The 20,766-nt window shown below is 43.2% G+C and overlaps 1 protein-coding gene across 1 annotated transcript; it reads left to right on the forward strand.

Annotated features, from left to right (window-relative positions):
- LOC127226665 (centrosomal protein of 19 kDa-like) lies at positions 1-4,089 on the forward strand. Its single transcript, XM_051190746.1, is given in 3 exon segments — positions 1-164; positions 2,997-3,146; positions 3,149-4,089. Coding segments are annotated over 3 exon segments (489 nt in total). The 5' UTR covers positions 1-34; the 3' UTR covers positions 3,358-4,089.
- Positions 4,090-20,766: the final 16,677 nt, after the last annotated feature.

A 20,766-nucleotide genomic window follows, 5' to 3' on the forward strand; every position in this document is an offset into this window, starting at 1 on the left:
CAGATCTCAAGTTTACCCTGAATTATATGTGAAAATGAAATGCATTGCCAAGAAATGCGGAATTAGGTTCCAACCCCCAGCTATCATCTTAATTTATGACAATGACACCGAGGGAAAGAGTCGCCAGCGCATCATGCCAGTCCGAAACTTCTCCAAGTTCTCAGGTACACCTTGTTTTATCATGCCACCTACCTTTCTTCAGATGTATTTTTACTTATGTGTATGTGACTATGTGGGTGTTCGCCATGCGTGTGAGAGAGGACTTCAGATTCCCTGAAGCTGGAGTTACAAGTGTGGGTTACTTGATTGGGTTGCTGAACTTGGGGACCCTGTGGGAACAGTGCCTAACCACTGAGCCATCTCTCCAGCCCTTGCTTCCTGTCTTAAATACTAAGTCATTTAATAAAAATAGCCTGACATAATCAGGTATGGTGGCATACACCTGTAATCCAACCACTTTAGGAGGCTGAGGTGGTGAAATTGCAAATTCAAGCCTGGATAACTTGGGACAACCTGTCTCAAAAAGAAAAGGAAAAAAGAAAGAAAAGGTTGGGAAGGGAATGTAGATCAGTGGTAGAACACTTACCTAACATGTGCAGGTTCCTGTATGTAGCCCCCACTGAGAGGGAAAAGAAGAGGGAGGGAGGGAGGGAAAGAGGGATTTAGTTTTATGCAATGGAGTGAGCACTTCTTCGGAGTTAAACTTAGGTTTAAATCATGACTTAATCAGGGACTAGATTGTTACCTTGGTGAAATCACTTATTGTTCATAAACTTCAATTTCTTTGCTGGCATTCTTTACACAAGCTAGAGTCACTTAGGAAGAGGGAATGTCATTGAGAAAACGTCCTCAATGGCCGGAGGGCAAACCTATGGTGCATTTTCTTGATTGATAAGATTGATGTGGGAAGGCCCAGCCCACTGTGGGTGCTACAACCCCTAGGCTGGTGGTCCTGGGTTGAGCAAGCCACAGGGAGCAAGCCAATGAGCAGCACTCCTCCATGGCCTCTGTACCAGCTGCTACCCCCAGGTTCTTGCCCTGTTTGAGTTCCTGGCCTGATTTCTTTCAATTATGAACTTTGACATGAAAGGGTGAGCCAAATAAATCCTTACCTCCCCAACTTGCTTTTGGTTATGGTGTTTTATCACAGTAATAGAAGCCCTAACTAAGAGTTTTCTAATCTATGCTTTTTACCAGTTAAAGAATTAGCAATTTAATATTTTAGAATAGTTATATGAGTTAAATGATATACTACTGTTTAATAATACTAAATTTCCCTCTCTCTCCAAGTGTTTTTTACTTGTAGACAGCATTTCAGTACTGTCACATGGCTTCCTTTAAAAAAGCTATACTTTTTTTTTCTTTTGCCAGGCATGTATGCCTTTAATCCCAGCACTTGGAGTCAGAGGCGGGTGGATCTCTGTGAGTCTGGGGCCAGCATAGTGATCTCTAGGCCAGCAAAGGCTACAGAGTGAGGCTCAGTCTCTAAAGTAAATAAAAGTTATAAAAGTTATGGCATTTTCCCTCACTAGACAGTTTTTTTTCAGCTGAAAGTCTTTAATATCCCACAAGATAATTTTTGGCTAAAAAAGTAAAAAAAGAAAAAAATCTATATGTCTTTCTTTATACCAAAGCAAGGTTTATTTATTTATTTATTTAAAGTTTTTTTTTTTTTTTTTTTGGAGGCTGGAGAGATGGTTCAGCAGTTAAAAGCACTGCTGCTCTCACAGGGCACCTGGGTTCAGTTCCCAGCACCCACATGGTGGCTCATAGCCATCTTCTAACTCCATTTCCAGGTGATCTGTCGTCTTCTTGTGGCCTCTGCTGGCACTGCATACACATGGTACACATACATTCAGGCATAAAATGAAATGTGTGGGATTAAAAGCATGTGACACCACCAACCAGCTATTTTGGTTTGTTTGTTTGTTTGTTTTGTTTTGTTGAGGCAGATCTCTCTATGTCACGTCGGCTGGCATGAACTCATGAATATCCTCCTGCTTCACCTCCCTGATGCTGGAATGAGAAGCGATTATAAACATACACCACCATACCCAGCCTGTTGTGGGTTTTGTTTATAAGGCAGGATCTATCTCGTTAAGTAGTCCAGGCTAGCCTCAAACATTCTATCTTCCCATTTCTTCCAAATGCTAGGATTACAGACATGTGTGTACTGTGTGAGACAACATACTTATGAGTATTTATCTCAGATAGGGAGCCATGGCAGACCAAAATTGTGGATACCATTGAAGTTCAGTTTGGTGAACCACTCAGCTTTAGTGGGGTTACTTCAGGAATATGGGTGAGGGGGTTTCTTAAGGGAGCAGAAATGACTTAAAGACAGCTGCATCAACAAAGCCACCCCAGCATGGGTGGCAGCTCACAAGATCTGGGAACCTGGAGCACTCTACACAGCTACACAGCCCGCAGGTAGCCCAATAGATGGAAGAACGTCCTTTTTAGTTGACTCAGTTGGTCTGGGCCTCTTTAAGGCCGCTCCATTGGTTTTTGTTTCTTTGGGGCTGTTTGGCTTCTCTCGGGAGTCTTTTGCGTGGCTTGGCTCCTCTGAGAGAGGCCCTCAGCAGTCTTTATTACTTATTCTAGGGAAGGAAGGAGCCAAGTGAGTCTGCTCAGCCTTAGGGACTCCCTGGAGTTATTCTGAACTGTTTACTTTTTGTCTCAAGGAGCTTCCCTATAGGATGAAATGTTTGTTTTTTTTTTTGTTTGTTTTTTAAATTTAATATATTTATTTATTTACATCCCGACCACAGTTTTCCCACCCTCCTCTCTTCCCCTTCCCTCCCCCTACCAGGTTGATATGTTTTCATCTCAGAAAAAAGTAAATAAATAAAAGAGTACTAATTGATTTCAATAAACCCCTTTAGCCATTTAGCTACCTTGGAGCTAATGATTTCAGTATTTACGTCTATTTTTGACCTTACAGTAATTTGTGATGGGTGTGATATGTGTGCTGTATACACCTTTGTCCCTCCTAGATTGCACCAGAGCTGCTGAACAATTAAAGAATAATCCACGGCACAAGAGTTACCTAGAGCAGGTGTCCCTGAAGCAGCTGGAAAAGCTGTTCGTTTTTTTACGAGGTTACTTGCAGGGGCAGAGCTTGGCAGAAACGATGGAACAAATTCAACGGAAACAACCATTGACCCCGAGGAAGACCTGAACAAACTAGATGACAAGGAGCTCGCCAAAAGGAAGAGCATCATGGATGAACTTTTTGAGAAAAATCAGAAGAGAAAGGATGAGCCCGGTTTTGTGTATGACGTTGAAGTTGAGTTCCCTCAGGATGAACAGCTGCTGTCCTGCAGCTGGGACACGGAGTCAGCTGATGAGTTCTGAGACCTGCTGCCCCATATCTCCACAAAGAACTAGGACTGATCCTAGAAAATCTGTAAACATGTGCTGTGTAGGCCGATGAGAAACAACAACAAAAGTAGTATAGGAAGATATTTTAATAATATTACTCAGGAACGAGATTAGAATCAGATTTTCAATGAAGGCTAGAGAAGGCTGGCATAGCAGGGAAGGCTCTCTCTCAGCAGTGTGCGTGGCCCTGGAACGCTACATGTATTTTTGTAGAAATCTAGATGAAGCAAAGGGGTAAGGATGTAGTGAAGAGACAAGACATAGAAAATTTTGAGAATGAATAATTATAGTTTGGCAAGATTGAAATTAACCTGTGTTCATTATGTGTCTGTGTGTATTTAACTGTGGGGTAGACAAAAACACCTGCAAAATGCCTCACAGCTACAAGTGCATGCAGCCTGACAGACAAAAGCAATTCTGTCCCTCCACAATCAGGAAATGTCTACTAAAGTTACCGTGAAACCCAGAACCACTTCCTGTGAGAGGCTGGTTTATACAGTGGGAAATTACCCACAGTGAGTGAGCACCACATCTGCTTGTTCAGACCTGCACAGTTGAGATGTACAGTGATCTCAGGCCATTTAACAAGGCCGCCGTGTGCAGATGTGTTTATTCGTACTAAAATATTATCTGATCAATAGAAATCATATGTTTTCTACAAGGAAACCATTATTCATTGAATAAAGCTGTAACTGTGAGTGTTAACCAGTTTTCTTTTCCTTCTTCTTTTTTTTTTTTTTTTCCTTTCCCTTAATCTGGTGTTTTGTTTGCCAGGGTTTGGGGTGTTGCTGACTTGTGTAAATTAGCAGACAAAGCAGTATGCTTTATTACAGCATCAGTATCCTCTGTTCCCACACACACCCCTGTGTCCTCTTGTCTTCTTGCTGATCCCCTTCTTACCTAGCCATCCCCTTCTGCTTTCATGTCCCATTTGTTCCACTTTAAGTTCCTTCCTCCTCATAGTGTCCTTTCTAGTCTCCACCCCCAACACACATCCATACCAATATAAGAGCCTAGATTTTGTCAGGTGGTGGTGGTACATGTCCTTAATCTCAGTACTCAGGAGGCAGAAGCAGGTGAACCTCTGAATTTGAGGCCAGCCTGGTCTATAGATCAAGTTTCAGGACAGCCAGGGCCACACAAAGAAACCCTGTCTCAATAAACAACAAGAAGAAAATCCCTAGATTTTTGTGTAGGAGAGAAAATGCAGTGTTTGGCTTTCTGAATTTGGTTTATTTTAAATAGCATGATGATTTCCTTTATGCTCCATTACCTGTTAATATCATGATTTCATTTCTTTAAGGCTAAATAAAATTGCATTGTGTGTATGTATGCATTTCCTTTACCGACTTCTCTATTGATGGATGTTTGGGCTGTTTGGGCATTTCCTAACTGTTGTGAATACAGCAGCTGTAAGCATGGACATGTGTGTGTCTGTAGTTATTGACTTAGAATCATTCAAGTCTTCCCCCCAGGAGGGCTATAGCTGGATCATTTGGTAGTCCTGTTTTTAGATTTTCTTTCTGAGACTTCATAGAGATTTCCAAAGTGGCTATTCTAGTTTACATTCCCATCACGAGTGCATAGGGCTCCTCCTTTACAAACTTGATAGCATTTATTTGTTTTCCTGATAGCCATTCTGACTGGGGTCACAAAGCAGTTCAGTATGCTTCTCTCTGTTGTACATGGATGTGAACACTGCTCAATTAGTTACTAGCTATTAATATTTTCTCTTTTGAGAACTGTTAATTCAGGTTTTTTTTGTTGTTGTTGTTGTTGGCCATTTATTGATTGGATGGTTTGGGGGTGGAGTTCGTACTTAATTTTGGAGTTACTTATAAATCTAAGATTTTTCAAAGATAGGTCATAGATTTTTAGATGTATAATTGTAAGGAGTAAGGTTTTTCCTCCTGCCGCTTGTCTTGTCCCGCCGCCGCACCTGCCCCCAAATAATACACAGAGACTCTATTTGATATGATGCTGTTGGCCAGTTACTTGTTTCTTTTCGGCTAGCTCTGTCTTAAGTATTAACCCATTTCTGTTAATCTAATATTTCCATGTGCTTTCATCTTACCGGGGAATGGAGCCTGCCTCTGATCTCCCCAGCCTCTTCATCTTGGCTCCCCCTTACTCCTTCCTCTTTCCTTCTTGTCTCCTAGTCCCTCCTATCTTCCTTTCCTATTGGCCAACAGTACTTTATTCTTTAACCAGTATGAGAAACATATACATACAGAATGACATCTCCCATCATTTCCTCTTTTCTGTCTAAATAAAAAGAAGGGTTTAACCTTAACATAGCAAAATATATCACACAACAGTTATCAGATAAGAATCACAGTTAACAATATTTAGTCCATTAACATTTAGTAAGGTTTAAGAAAATATTCCATCATCTATCCTGTCTTTGTGAGTCTAAAATCTATGTAACTTATCTTTAAACCTAACTAAGGAAAACTATAACCATAACTATTTGTCTTTAACTCCTTTAAAGACCACAGAAGGATAGTATATAAACTATAGAACTGACAGAGACATCTTGCCTTGTCAATCACCTGAAGTTCTTTTGTAATCTTCCATCTTCAGCCCATAGGCCATTGGCAGACTCTTCAGCAAAGCAGGAAACTTTAAACTGTCTTCCTGTATTGGCAGTTTGTCAGTCACTTTTCTCTGTGTCCTGCAGACTGTCTGGCAGACTCTTCCATGAAGCAGGAACTCTGTAGCAATATCCATCTTGAATCAGCAGTCACTTTTCTGTGGGTCCTGCATGTCCAGTTTATACAGCACAAAGTCAAACAGTCCAGACAAGAGCAGTATCTTGTCCATATTGGAAGTAAACTTTATAACGTGTTTCTTTAATGTCCATCTTCCTTTCTGATGCAGGTTGTGTTGTCAGGAGCAATTATGTCTCACTGTCAAGGAAAACCCTAAACCATTTTAAATGCCATATTCTGTAGGTCTTTGAAAGGTTTGAAGAATGCCTATCTATCTCAAATACATCTGTATATCTAGAATGCCATATTCTGTAGGTCTTTGAAGGGTTTAAAGAATGCCTATCTATCTCAAATACATCTGTATATCTGTATATCTAGAAATCTTAACTAACTTAACTATAAGATCTGACCATCATAAGTACTATCTATAATCTGAATTGAATTATACATTACATTTCTACACAATACCTAAACAAGAGGAGAAATATACACATCACAAGATTGACCTTAAATTTGTATCAATAAATGAAAATCCATTCCAAAACAAAGTATTCATATCTATATCATAATCCCCTTTTTACTTTTAAAAAGATATTGGTTGTGATCATTAACCATTTATAGCCAACCCCATTTAAATGAAAACAAACATTTATAAACAATACTTGGGAATTTGGGCATATAAAGTATAGTTGGCAAATATTAGCGCATTCTTTTTTAATTTTTTTGTTCTACTTTGATTTCTGTTGCTATGATAAAACACTAACCAAAACAACTTAGGGAGGAAAAGGCTTATTTCGTCTTATAATTTACAGACAATCATGAAGGAAGTCAGAGCAGAAATACCTCTTACTGGCTTATTTCTCCTGGCTTGCTCAGCCTGCTGTCTTACACAGCCAGGACCACCTGCCCAGGTCTCCAATGGAGTAAATATCCCACAGACATGCCCACAGGGCAGTACAATGGATGCAATTCCCCAACTGATGTTTCCTCCTTCCAAGTAACTCTAGGTTCAAAAACAATCAACACAATTTCTTACAAATGGTGTGTGTGTGTGTGTGTGTGTGTGTGTGTGTGTGTGTGTGTGTGTGTGTACAGGTGCTGGAGGATTCCAGAAGAGGGCATCAAGTTCCCTAGAGATGGGGTTACAGTGTAGCCACGCATTACAATGAGCCATCCACTGTAGGTGCTGGAAACAACTCTGGCCCTCTGCAGGAGCAGTGTGTGTTCTTAACCATTGAGCTGCATCTCCAGCCAGTTCCTCCCATTGTGTAGGTTATCTCTTTGTTGCTGATTGTTTCCTTTTATACACAGAACATTTTCAAAGTTTAGGATTATTCCCTATGCTCTTGGAGTCCTTTCCACAAGTTCTTGCCTAGACCTATATCTAATGTGTTTTCCTCCAGCAGTGTCAGAGTTTGGGGTCTTACATTAAGTCTTTGACCCATTTGGAATTTGTTAGATTTTTTGGAATTTAAGTTTTATTTTATCGAGCTATACATTTCCCCCCCACTCCCCTTCCTTGTGTAGCCCTGGCTGTCCTGGAACTCATGCTATGGACTAGACTGACCTTGAACTCAGAGATCTGCCTGCCTCTGCGTATGCTGGGATTAAATGGGTGAACCACCACTAGCTTCATTTCTTATACAACCCAGGACACCTGTCCAGGGATGGTACCACCCACACTGGGATGGGCCCTTCTGCATCAATCATTAATCAAGAAAAAGCTCCACTGATTTGCTTACAGGGCAATCTAAGGCATTTTCTCAGTTTGAGGTTTCCTATTCTCAGGTCATCCTAGCTTGGGTCAAGTTGACCAAAATCCTAACCAGCACACTTTTCTATTTGTTCCCTTTTTATTTGTTTCACTGTGTTAGCTAAAATTTCAAGCAGAGAAGTGCTTGTTGTAGAATATTTTCAGATGTGTTACATTTGTTTATCCTGTGGAATATTTGTTTAATGATGCAAAGATGTTTATGTTCTATTTGTTATCTCTGTGATACTGTGTTACTTTGCCTGCCTAAAACACCCCATTGTTCTAAAAAAAAAAAAAACAAAGAGCTAAACCGATAATAGCAAGGCAGAAGAAAAGATAGGCAGGGCTAACAGGCAGAAATAATAAATAGGAGGAGAACTCTGGGAGGAGAAGACTGGGGAACAAGAAAAGGAAAAGGAGAGGACATCAAGGGCCAGTCACCCAGCTACACAGCAAGCCATGGAGTGAGAAGTAAAGAAAGGTATACAGAAGCGGAGAAAAGTAAAGGCCCAGAGGCAAAAGATAGACGGGATAATTTAAGAAAATCTGGAGAGAAATAAACCAAGCCAAGGCCAAGCATTCATAAGTAAGAATATGTCTCTGTGTGACTTATTTGGGAGCTGGCTGTTGGGCCCCAAAAGAGCCAAGGAGTGGAGGCGGGACAACTATAAGTGCCCTTTTCTCATCCTGATTTAGAAGAAATGCTTTAAAAACTTGCCTCTGGGCTGGAGAGATGGCTCAGAGGTTATGAGCACTGGCTGCTCTTCCAGAGGTCCTGAGTTCAATTCCCAGCAACCACTAGGTGGCTCACAACCATCTGTAATGAGATCTGGTGCCCTCTTCTGGCATGCAGGCAGATATACAAACAAAACAATGTATACATAATATTTTAAAATAAATAACATAAAAAATAAAAATTTCCCCCATAGGATTATGTTGACTATAGGCTTGTCATATGTACCTTTACTTTTTTTTCATTTGAGCAAATAACCAGTATTTACTTCAGTGGGTGTAAAGGCAAAGGCAGACAGTAAGCACACTCTGTATTGCAAATGGCAACAGTGATGTGTTTCTTTGTGGTGGTGTGGTATTTTCCTTCACTGCTAGTCTCTTTAGAGTTTAACATGAAGGAATGCTGAACTTCATCAAAGGCCATTTCTGTACTGAACTGGTCATGTGATTTCTATCCATTTATGTATCATATTACATTTATTGATCCGTATATACTAAACCAATCTTGCATGCCTGGGATGAAGCCAACTTGGTTATGGTAGGTGATTTTTCTTAAGGAGTTTTGAGGTATTTTATTGAAAATTTCTACGTGTATGTTCATGAGAATTGGTCTGTGATTTTTTTGGGGGGGCTTTTTTTTTTTTAAATTTACCTATTATGTATACTGTGTTCTGCCTGCATGTGTGTATGCCTGCAGGCCAGAAGGAGGCATCAGATCTCATTATAGATGATTGTGAGCCACCATGTGGTTGCTGGGAATTGAACTCAGGAATTCTGGAAGAGCAGCCAGTGCTCTTAACCTTTGAGCCATCTCTCCAGCCCCCTGCTATAGTTTTGTTGTTGTTGTAGAGCATTGCTTAGAAGCTTCATTGTTTTTTTTTTTTTTTTCTGGAAATGAAGACTGAACCCAGCACTCTAGCACTGACCTAAGCCTCAACCCCACTCTTCTATGAAATGAATGCTTAACTTTGCTATTTATGTTTTTATTAGAGCCTAGGTATTGTGCATTTATATGTTAACTTGAAGATTCCTGTCCAATAAAGAAGATAACCACAGAGAATTTGGTTTATTTTCTTATAGCCATTAACTGCTTTATCTAACCTAAAAATCATTTTAACATCTTCCTATGAATGCCTATAAATTCTCCAGTCTCCAGAATTATCTGTATCAAAACAGGGAAAGGGAAAGACCACATACAGTTGGAGAAGAATGGTGGAGGGAAAGGAGGGGAGGGGAAGGAACAGAGTGTGTCTGATCCGAACACGTACATGCACATGTAGGAATATTAAATGAAGTATTTAAACCAGACCTGCCTCTTATCCTCTGCATTAATTAGTTAATACTGTTTTTTGAGACAGGGTTTCTCTATGGAATTGCCCTTGTTGTTCTTTTGATGCAACTAATGCCTAAGAAACACAAACACGAGACTCAACGCCCACGTGGAGTTTATTGAGAGAGGGGAGAGAAAGAGGGGGTAGCCGGTGGCCAACCGAAAGCAGGAGAGAGAGAACAGAGAGAGAGAGCAAAGAGAGAGCAAAGCAGAGAGAGGCAGAGAGAGAGAAGCACTTGGCGCGCTTGCTTTAAAAGAGGCTTGCGCATTCGTAACTGAGTCCTCTGGCTGCCAGGTAAAGCTGATGTAGGGATGACATGGCCATGGCCATGGCCATGAGCGTCCCGCCCATCGTTGGGGCAGGGGTGGGGGCAGCTGGTCAGCTGGCTGCTAGTTCCTAACAGCCCTGACTGTCCTGGAACTTGAGTGCTCTGTAGACCAAGCTAGCCTCGAATTCACAGAGATAACCCTGCCTCTGCCTCCCCAGTGCTTGCTGGGATTAAGGTGTGCACCATGACCTCCTGACCCAAGCTAATACATCATAGTAAATATTCATCTTATATTTATATGAGTTCTTTATTTTTTTGTTGCATTTGTATGTTTGTATGTGTGCACATGCATGTGTATGTGTGAGCTCAAACATTCTTGTATAGAAGTCAGAAGACACTTTTCAGGAATCTCTCCTGTCACCATGTGAGTCTTGGATCAAACTCTGGTTTGATCCAAGTCATGAGACTTGGTGGCACATACAAGCCTTTTCTCACTAATTCATCTCACCCACCCACCCACCCACCCACCCACACACACACACACACACACACAATGGGTCTCTGTGGTCCAGGCTGGTCTGGAACTACTGGGCTTAAACAGTCCTTCCGTGTGGGATTACAGGCATGCATTACTGCAGTCAATCTGAGTGCTATCCTTGTTCTTTTGTGACACAGTCTCATGCAACCCAGGCTGGCCTCAAACTGCTGTTTGAACTCCTGGTCCTCTTACCCCAATTTCCCAGATACTGAGATTATAGGCTTGCATCACGGTATCTGGCTTGAGTTTCTTTCTTGTGTAGAGATCAGAGGACAGCTAATACAGTCAGCTCTGTCCTGCCACTCTGTGTCTTGGAGCCTGAGCTCAGGTCATGAAGCTTGAGTGAGGTTCCTTTACCCACTAAGCCATCTCACACAACCCTTTCTAATTGCAATTTTAAAATTATTTACTTATTGGGTTTTCCAAGTCAGGGTTTCTCTGTGTAGCCCTGGATGACCTGGAATTTGCTCTGTAGATCAGGCTGGCCTCTGCCCCCTGAGTGCTGGAATTAAAGGTGTGTGCCACCACTGCCTGGCAAATTTTATTTTATTTTTTAAGATTTTATTTTATGTGCATTGGTGTTTTGTCTCTATTCGTGTCTATGTGAGGGTGATGGATTCCCTGAAACTGTAGTCACAGATAGTTGTGTGCTGTTATGTGGGTGCTGGGAATTGAACCAGGTCATCTGCTCTTAACCACTGAGCCATCTCACCAGCCCCTTATTTTATTATTTAATGTGCACAAGCGTTTTGCCTATGTGTATGCATGTGTACCACATGTCTTGTACCCTTGAAGATCTAAAGAGGGACTGATATTACAGATGGTTGTGAGCTACCATGTGGGTGCATGGAATTGAACCCAGGTCCTTTGTAAGAAGGGTCTCTTAATCACTGAGCCAAACCTCCAGCCCCACTACCCTTTTTTGAGACAGCATCTCACTCTACCTCAGGTTGTCCTCAAGTGTTAGCTTCCAAAGTGCTGGAGGCTGGACACCATAACACCCAGTACACCACCCCCAGCCCACTCCTCCCACCCACCCCAAAACAGGGTTTCTCAGTGAAGCCCTGGCTGTCCTGGAACTAGCTCTGTAGACCAGGCTGGCCTCAAGCTCACAAAGATCCACCCGCCTCTACTTCCAGAGTGCAGGGATTAAAGGTATGGCACCCAGCACACTTTCTTTTTTTTTTTTTTTGATAGTTTACTTTTATTTCATTTGCATTGGTGTTTTGTCTGCAGGTAAGTCTGTGTGAGGGCGTCAGATCTTGGAGTTACAGACAGGTGTGACCTGCTATGTGGATGCTGAGAACTGAACCAGGCTTCTAAGGAAGAATAGCTGGTGCTCTTAACCATTGAACCATCTCTCCAGGGCCCCCCCCACACACACACACATTTTCATCAGAAGAAAAGCAGGATGTTTATTGCTGCTAAAACAAAAAGTGGAAGAAGAAAAAACCTACCATCAGAGGGCAGTATTTGTTTTTTTAACTTATCAAAAGGCACCTTTCACTAGGCAGCAGAAGGATGTAAGCAATATGTCCTATAACTTAAGCAATGTGCTTGGTGAACACCTGTGGTAAGCCTTGCTAGGCCTCCAGTCGCCTTCTAATCTTTTCATGGTGCTGGGATATCTGGGTATGTTAGGGTCATTCTCTACTCATCATATTCATTTCAAGCACTGACAAGATGCCAAGTGCTGTCCCCAGTAACTGAACACAGAGGACAAACGGCTCGCATTTCCATAAGGAGAAACATCAATAAAAATATCAGATGGCCATAAGCACTGTGTGGATAGAGTGGGATGGATGGCTTGAGGTCAGCCTCCCACTGTCATCACCCCCTGCCTGCGCCCGAAAGGTCAAGGAGGGAGAAGTGTGAGCACCATTTGCAAATTACAGTTTCATACAGATGGGCTACTGCATGACCAAGTCACGTTTTACAGAAAAGTATGCTCACTATGCTTTATGCTTAAATCCAACGTTATCCTTGTAGTTTAGACTTCTTTCTCTCTGACTTCATGCACAAGGCTGAAAACCCGTCGCCCCATGTGGAAACGGCCAGCAGTTTGGCACTGCCTCGAGTGTCACTGTAGGCTGTGGCTCCAGGGTCTGCATAGACAGAGACAGCTGTGTGCTTGGTCATCCCTGAGACTGGTGGCCCCCAAAAGAAAACCTCACTGAAGAGAATACTCCTTAGTTCTTGCCTGGGTACCAGTTTTAGTTTGAACTAATACTTACTAATTGTGGGGATGGAGCTTAGCATGTATCGGGTGTGCCCGTGGAGGTTGGAATGACAACTCCCAGGGGCCAGTTCTCCTTCCACCACGGGAATTTCATGGGTCAAACTCCTTCAGCTTGGTGGCGGGTCCCTTACCACGGAGCCATCTCACTAGCTCCTGCTTGTGCAGAAAATGTGATTGTAGTAGCTGTTTTCAACTTGCTTTACCTCTTCTGGGACTTTTGAGTACAAAACTCGATACATGGAGTATGGATACATGGATACATGTATGGATATATGGATACATGGATACATCAAGACATGACCTCCAGCCTGTAACTCAATCAGTCTAGTGGTTTTCCGTCCTCTCCTCGGGGTGGGCAGACTCGCCTTTCACAACCCACTGGCTCAGGGATTCTGATTCCACAGGCTGGGCTGGGGTAGGACTGAGAACCAGCGTTCTAGTAGTTCCCCAGACACTTTGAGAACCACTGTGCTAGGTTTTTGTTCTTCAGTTCTGGAAATCCACAATTCTCCTTTGTTCCTGGCACTCCGCCCTCTCCCACTATGGCTCTCTGACACACATAATAATTCTATTAGATCCTGGTGTACTTAACCTCCCTTGCAAACCTTCCCACAGCCACAACCCTCTGGACATGTGGCTCACGGGTTCATCCTCACACAGGCACTGTGCAGGAGAAGGACTGACGCAGGCTCAAACTACTAGGACACTTTAAAAAGTGGACTAGGTTCAAGTTCATTCTCAAAGGGAAATTCATCTATTCAGGAGGAAAAGGAAAGTGCATTGCTGCTGACACAGGAATCATGTTGTTGGTGACCCGGAATGCAGGAGCATGTACAGGCACAGCACTGAGGCAGTAAATTATTCCACGGGAGGGGCCTGTCTGCTACCAGAACCAGAACCTGTAAGTACAGTCAACTTGCACTAGAGCCCAAGTAATACCGACTTTTGTCCCAGCAGATTACTGAGCTCTCTGGGAGCCCCTGGTCGAGGCAGTGTGCAGGCACCAGGGGAACGGGTGTGTTTCCTCAGGCCCAGGGCAGATCCTTCTTCTTTCTGTGGAAAAGGGCTCACCCCTGCAGGGTGTGGTAAGAACTGACCTGAGGAGGAAGCTTTGCTCAATAGGAAATGAGCTACAATGGTGAAATAGAGAAGCAAGTCTGCCCACCCGCTAAAAACTCGTGAGAAGTGAACCCGAATGGCAGGGGGCCACTGGAAACACAGGAAGACATCTGTGAACTCAACTGTGACAAACTGTATGAGCTTCTTTTCGGGTCCTGCGATCAAGTGTCATTACAGAAGCAATTGAGGGGGAAGGGGGAGTTAGCCTAGTTCGCACTCCTGGGATGCAGTCCTGACGGCTGGGTGGTCCCAGTAGCAGGGCCTTGGAAGAGCTGGTCACATGATATCCAGGAGCGGAGAACACATGCATGCCCACTTCTCAGCTCAGGTCTTTTTAAGGTCTATCGCCCAGCCAAAGAAACTGCCCGCAGTTGATAGGAATCTTCCACCTCAATTAAGAAAATCCCTCACAGATGCAACCGAGGGCCAACCTAATCTGGACAACCCCTCCTTGAGACTCTCTTCCAAGATCATTGTAGACTGGGTCAAACCGATGGTTAAGACCCATCACTCTGCGGGAGGGTGGTGGCATACGCCCTTCACCCCAGCACTCAGGAGGCAGAGGCAGAGGCAGGCAGATCTCAAGGGCCAGCCTGGTCTACAGAGCGGGTTCCAGGACAGCCAGGGCTACACAGAGAAATCCGGTCTCAAGACTAACCATCACGTATGCACCAGAGATATTAGCAAAAGTAGGGAATGCCAGAGCAGTGACCGGGAAAGAGCTTCAGGCTCCTTGACTAAGTGAGAAAAGTAAGTTGCCAAACAGCAAGCAGATTCTAAACCACTGCCACCACCTGACAAGCCCCAGCATGGAAGCCAGCTGCAGAGGGACAGAGCCAGAGCTGGGGTTCAGCATTTAAATGCAAAGACTTGGTTTACCCAAATCTCATCTCTAGACTCTTCTCTCTCTCTCTCTCTCCCTCTCTTGCTTTTTTCTTCCTTTCTTTTTAACATTTCTTTCCCTCCATTGTTTGCTATCCTCTCCCACTACAAACTCCACACAAATACTGAACTTTTCAAAGAAAACTGCCCTCTTCTCTTGAGTTCAGCTCAAAGCCTAACTAACCACTCCAGCCCAGCACCTGCTATGTTTGGCACAGCTTTGCCCTTTATTTTTCCCCTTAATTAAGCCCAATTTATCAGTTTACTGCTTTGTCCGATCTTAACTTTTTTTCCTGTTTTTTTTTCACCTGCCTGTACCCTGTAGGTCTACTCACTTAAATTGCTGTTGTTTAGATTTTTTTTTTTTTTTAATCTCTCCCAAGGCTTGGACTCTGAATATAACCCCTAATGACAGGAAGACAGGAACAGGTCCAAGTTCACTAAAGGAGAATTAAAAATCAAAAAGAAAGCTGCAGAACTTCAATTCCTGTGAGTGGGTGGGCAGCTTCTGAAACTTCCTGCACGGTGTAGTGGACACTGATGGCCACAGTACAGGAAGCACCAGGGACGCAAGAAAATTAACCATTCATTCCTTGTTTTCATTTCTTGGTCTCCAGCCCTGTCCATACAGTTCTAAACATTGCCACCAGGGGGTAGGAGAGTTCTGGTGACTTGACCCGGGATGGGCTTTCTGTAAACACAGAGACACTTAGGAGTGGGTGAAGTGAACCTGGCCTTTGGTGAATGGCAGAGGCAGCTTAGTCAGTGGCTTAGGGTCTCAGGAGCTCACTGGAAGTTATAACTGATTTCTGCAACCACCTCTTACTACAAGCAAGAATGTGTTAAAGAAAACATCAGACCAGCTAGGCAGTAATGGCACAGGTCTTTAATTTAACCCCAACACTCTGGAGGAGGCAGAACCAGGCTGATAACTGTGAGTTCAGGTCAGCAAAGCGAGTTCCAAAACAGTTGGGGCTATTAAACAGAGAAACCCTGTTTTGAAAAACTAAAAAAAAAAAAAAAAAAAAAAAATTTAAATCAATTAAAAAAAAATCAATCATACAATGTTACTGTAATTCTTCCCTGATTCCCCCCCCCCCATTTACTTTTGTTTATGTGTGTGTGTTCAATAATAAGCAAGCCCTGTGGCAGATTTTCCTAAGGCAGATTGTACATAGGACATCTGCATGTGACAGGTACCGGTATCACCTCCCCCCCAGTCAAAGGCCAGTGCCCCAAATGCAACGCCGCTCTGCCCATACTGTTTCCATTTGAAACATCACTAGACCTTGCAGTGCATACTCTGGGGCAGCCCGATTTCTTTGCTCAACACAGGACAATAAGAGTCGGATATTTACTGGCATACAGTCATAGCTTACTATTTTGAATTGCTGTGGGGCATTCCATTGATGGCTGTGTTACAATTTGGTCATCTAGCCCCCCTGTGAACAGATTTTTAGACTGTTGCCACTTTAGGGTTATATGGTTAATGTCAAATGTTCATATAAATGCCTTTGTCAAGCTTGTTTTCTCTTGTCTAATAGGAATGGAATTGCTGGATTATAGAAAACATACATATATATTCTATATTTGATTTAGTAGATATTATGGTAAAACTTCCCCAGATTACATCAGTTTGCCTTCCTGTCAGATAGCAATGGTTCCCTATCTTTAAACAATTGATTATCATCAGTGTTTTTAAGACAAGCCCTACCTGGTCCATGGTGGCACACACCTTTAATCCCAGTGTTTGGGAGGCAGAGACAGGCCTGGTCTACAGAGCTAGTTCCAGGACAGCTAGGGACAGTGAGGGCTGTTACACAGAGTAACCCTTTTTTGAAAATAAAAAAAAAACCCAAACCCCCCCCCAAAAAACAAGCCCTTTCTTGTGAGTAAATTATTGGAGGTTGAATTTGAAACTGCATCTCTGCATCTTTTCCAGGTTATTTGGAATGCTCTGTTTCTAAGAAAAGGTCTTGCAACACGGGCTGGTCTCAAACCTGCAGCAATCTTCCTGAGTGCTGGATTTATATAAGCAGGAGCCTCCATGCTCAGCTGGATATTGGAGTTAGAGAGATGTTCCATAAATGAACTTGCAATTCTTCCAGAGGATGGAAATTTGGCAGCCAGCACCACATGGGGAAGCTCACAATCACCTGTAACTCCAAGAGACCTGTGGTGATATGAAGAGGAATGGCCTCCATAGACTCATACGCTTGAATGCTTGGCCTATAGGGAGTGGAAACATTAGGAGGTGTGGCCTTGTTGAAGAAAGTGTATCACTGTGGAGAAGGGCTTTGAGGTCTGTATGTTCAAGCTACCCCCAGTGTGGCACACAGTCTCCTGCTGCCTACAGATGGAGACACAGAGCTCTCAGCTCCCTCTCCATAATGCTGTACACTGCCATGCTTTCCTGCCATGACGATAATGGACCAAAGCTCTGAACTGTAAGCCAGTACCAAGAAATGTTTTCCTGGTCATGTCTCTTCAAAGCAATGAAAGCCTACCAGGATACTTGACATCAAATGGCAGACACTCATACAGATAAATGTGGTCATATATTATTTGTGATTTAATAAAGCTCGCCTAAGGGTTCAGGATGCAAAGTCAGCCACACTAGGTAGCTATAGAAGCTGGGCAATAGTGGTTCACACTTCTAATCCCAGGACTCATGAGACAGAGGCAGATGGATCTTTCTGAGTGCAAGGCCACCCTGGCCTACACAAGAGTGAATCAGTCTGAAAGAGAATTAGAGCTCACACCTTTAATCCCAGGCCTAGAGAGGTATATAAAGATAGGAGCCCAGTGTCTCAGGCTGCATTCTGAGACTTAGTCATGTTGAGGAGAGGCAGCGGTCTGAGGCTTGCTGGAGAGCTGGTGGACACAGGATGGCCCCTTTTAGTCTGAGGTACAAGTAAGAGCTATTGGCTGGCTGCTTTGCTTTTCTGAAGCTTTCTTTCTTTTTTTTTTTTTTTTTTTTTTTTTTTTTTTTTTTCCTGAAACAGGATTTCTCTGTGTAGCTCTGGCTGTCCTGGAACTCTCTTTGTAGACCAGCCTGGCCTCAGATCCAACTGCCTCTGCCATTTGAGTGCTGGGATTAAAGCTGTGTACTTCCACTGCCCTGTTAGGGAACTTCACTTTTTTTTTAGACTTATTTATTTTTTATTTGATGTGTATTAGTGCCTTGCCTGAATGTATGTATACCACAATCGTGTCCGGTGCCCTCAGAGGTCAGAAGAGGGTAGTAGATGCCCTAGAACAGGAGTTGTGGGTGGTTATGAGCCACCATGTGGGTGCTGGGAGTCGAACTCAGGTCTTCTGCAAAAGCAACAAGTGCTCTTAACCAGTGAGCCATGTCACCAGCCCCTTTCGCTGTCCTTTTATTGATTATATAAGTTATTTATATGTACAGATCATGAGTCCTTCTTAGGGTACACACATTATGAATCACTTCTCCCAGGTCAAGGTTTGTCTTTCCACTTTTAAAATAGTGTCTTCACTTGGATTTTGCTCTATAGCCCAGAGTCCTGTGCTTTGTTCTGAGTAGTCATCTAGGTTGTGTGTCTAGGTGAGTATGCAAAGGTTTGCATGTAGAGGCCACTGGACAACCTCAGGAACGCTGTTCACTTTCTCTGCAACAGGTCTGTCATTGGCCTGGAGCCTGCCAATCAATTGTACCCAATCAAACATCGAAGGTCTTGGGTGCTGGAGAGATGGCTCACTGGTTAGAACTGAAGCGTCTCTCCCAGAGGATCCAAGTTGGATTCCTGATGGACTCCTAACAGTACCAGTCCCAGGGGATGGGTGGGATTCCCTCTTTTGGCATAGCATGCTTACGATACACAGCTACACATGAAGACAAAACACAGAAACGAGGGGGAGAGAGAGAGAGAGAGAGAGAGAGAGAGAGAGAGAGAGAGAGAGAGAGAGAGAAGGAAAGAAAGAAAGAAAAACAGGCTCAAACTGTTCTTCCTTCTTCAGCCACCTGAGTCAGGGCTTCCAGGCTTTGCTAGCTCCATTTATCTCCAGGTTTTGTGCCCTTTCTCCTTGCTTTATTTGTAGTCGTCCCTACAGCCCCCAGTACATACACCACAGCCTTACTGTCATGCTTCTGATATCAGGGCAAAGAAATGGTGTTTCAGTATTAATGCATGAATTTTGGCACGTATAGGCTTTTAACAGATGCATATGACTTAGAGAAGGTTTTACTATTGGTTTCCTAGGTATTAAATAAACAAGTGTTATATTCTGTCTGATGCCTTTGACACACTGAGGTAGTTGCAGTTATTCTGTCTTAGTCTGCTGATGGTAAATTTGCATTTGCTGATTTTGGAATGATACACTGATCCTTGGATAAAGCTGGGATTCCTAATCATGGCTGAAGGGACACTAGCCCACTCAAACATGTGGCTCCAATAGGCCTTGCCCTTCTCTCCCATTCCCTCTGCCTTTCAAAACAAACAAACAAACAAAAGAACCCTTTAGATTACATTCCTAAAGTAGCCACCAAGGTCTGTTTCCTTATTTGGTCACTTCCTCCTCCTGAGGCGGCCACCAAGGTCCAGCTATCAAAAACCCCCTTTGGTTCTCCTAATAAGCATGCCCAGTTAAAATTAATAACATCCTAATACGGGGCCTCCCCTTTTCCTTGTCCCCTCCCCCTTCCCTTCCTCTTCCATCCTTTTTACCACTGCATCCTAGCCCTTTCAAACACAGGCCTCCACTTTTCATCTTCAAAATCACATCTGCAAGCTGTTCCTTTCCCCGATATTTAAATGCTCTTCAAGAATATGTTTCTTCCTTAAACATCTTGGTAGTTGGCAAAGCCATCTGGAAATGGAATTTCCTTAAGGGAAATTTTAATTACAGATTCAGTTTATAGCTCTGTTCAGATTTGTCCTCTATTTACTTGTGTTTTCCAAAGGACTTACTAATTTCTTTCTATATTGTTCAATTTAGGCTGAGACAGGAGGATTTCTTGAGCCCAGATTTTTGAGCCAACCGAAGAACCACAGCAAGAATCAGTCTCTTTCCCCATCTCACACCAGTAGACCAGGCTGGCCTCAGACCCATAGAGCTCTTCCCTGAGCCTCCTGAGTGCTGGGATTGAAGGCGCGTGCCACTATCTCTTAAAATTTAAGGCTTAAGCCTGGCTGTAATGGCACAGAGTGAGTTCCAGGACAGCTAAAGCTATACAGAAAAAGCCTGTCTTATTATCTTTTCACAGTGTAGTACTATTCTAATTTTCATCTTCTTTTTTTTTTTTTTTTTTTTTTTTTTTTTTGTTTTACTTTTGAGTTTTTTGTTTGTTTGGTTTGGTTTGGTTTGGTTTTTGTTACAGAGTTTCTCTGTGTAGTCTTGGAGCTTGCTCAGTAGACCAGGCTGGCCTCAAATTTAGAGATCCACCTGCCTCTGCCTCCTGAGTGCTGGGATTAAAGGCCTTCGTCACCACCCAGCTAAAATAAATCTCTTGCTGGGTACTCAAGGCCAGCCTGGTCTACAGAGCACGCTCCAGGACAGCTAAGGCAACACAGAGAAACCTTGACTCCAGAAAACAAAACAAAAAGCTCCAAAGATTTATTTTATGATTTGTGAGGAGTTGGGGGGGGGGGGCTCAGCAGAGGGCCCAAGATCTCTTGGAGCTGGAATTATAAACTGTTGTGAACCCCCAGGCGTGGGTGCTAGGAATCTGAGTCAGGCCCTCTGGAAGGGCAGGAAGCACTCCTAACCACGGGGCCGTTCCTCCAGCACCTGCTTTTCTCTTTTCATAGTCTGTTCTTTGGAAATGAGTCATAAACTCCAGCCCACA

The sequence above is a fragment of the Phodopus roborovskii genome, unplaced genomic scaffold (assembly GCF_943737965.1).
Source record: "Phodopus roborovskii unplaced genomic scaffold, PHOROB, whole genome shotgun sequence".
Classification (NCBI taxonomy): Eukaryota; Metazoa; Chordata; class Mammalia; order Rodentia; family Cricetidae; genus Phodopus; species Phodopus roborovskii.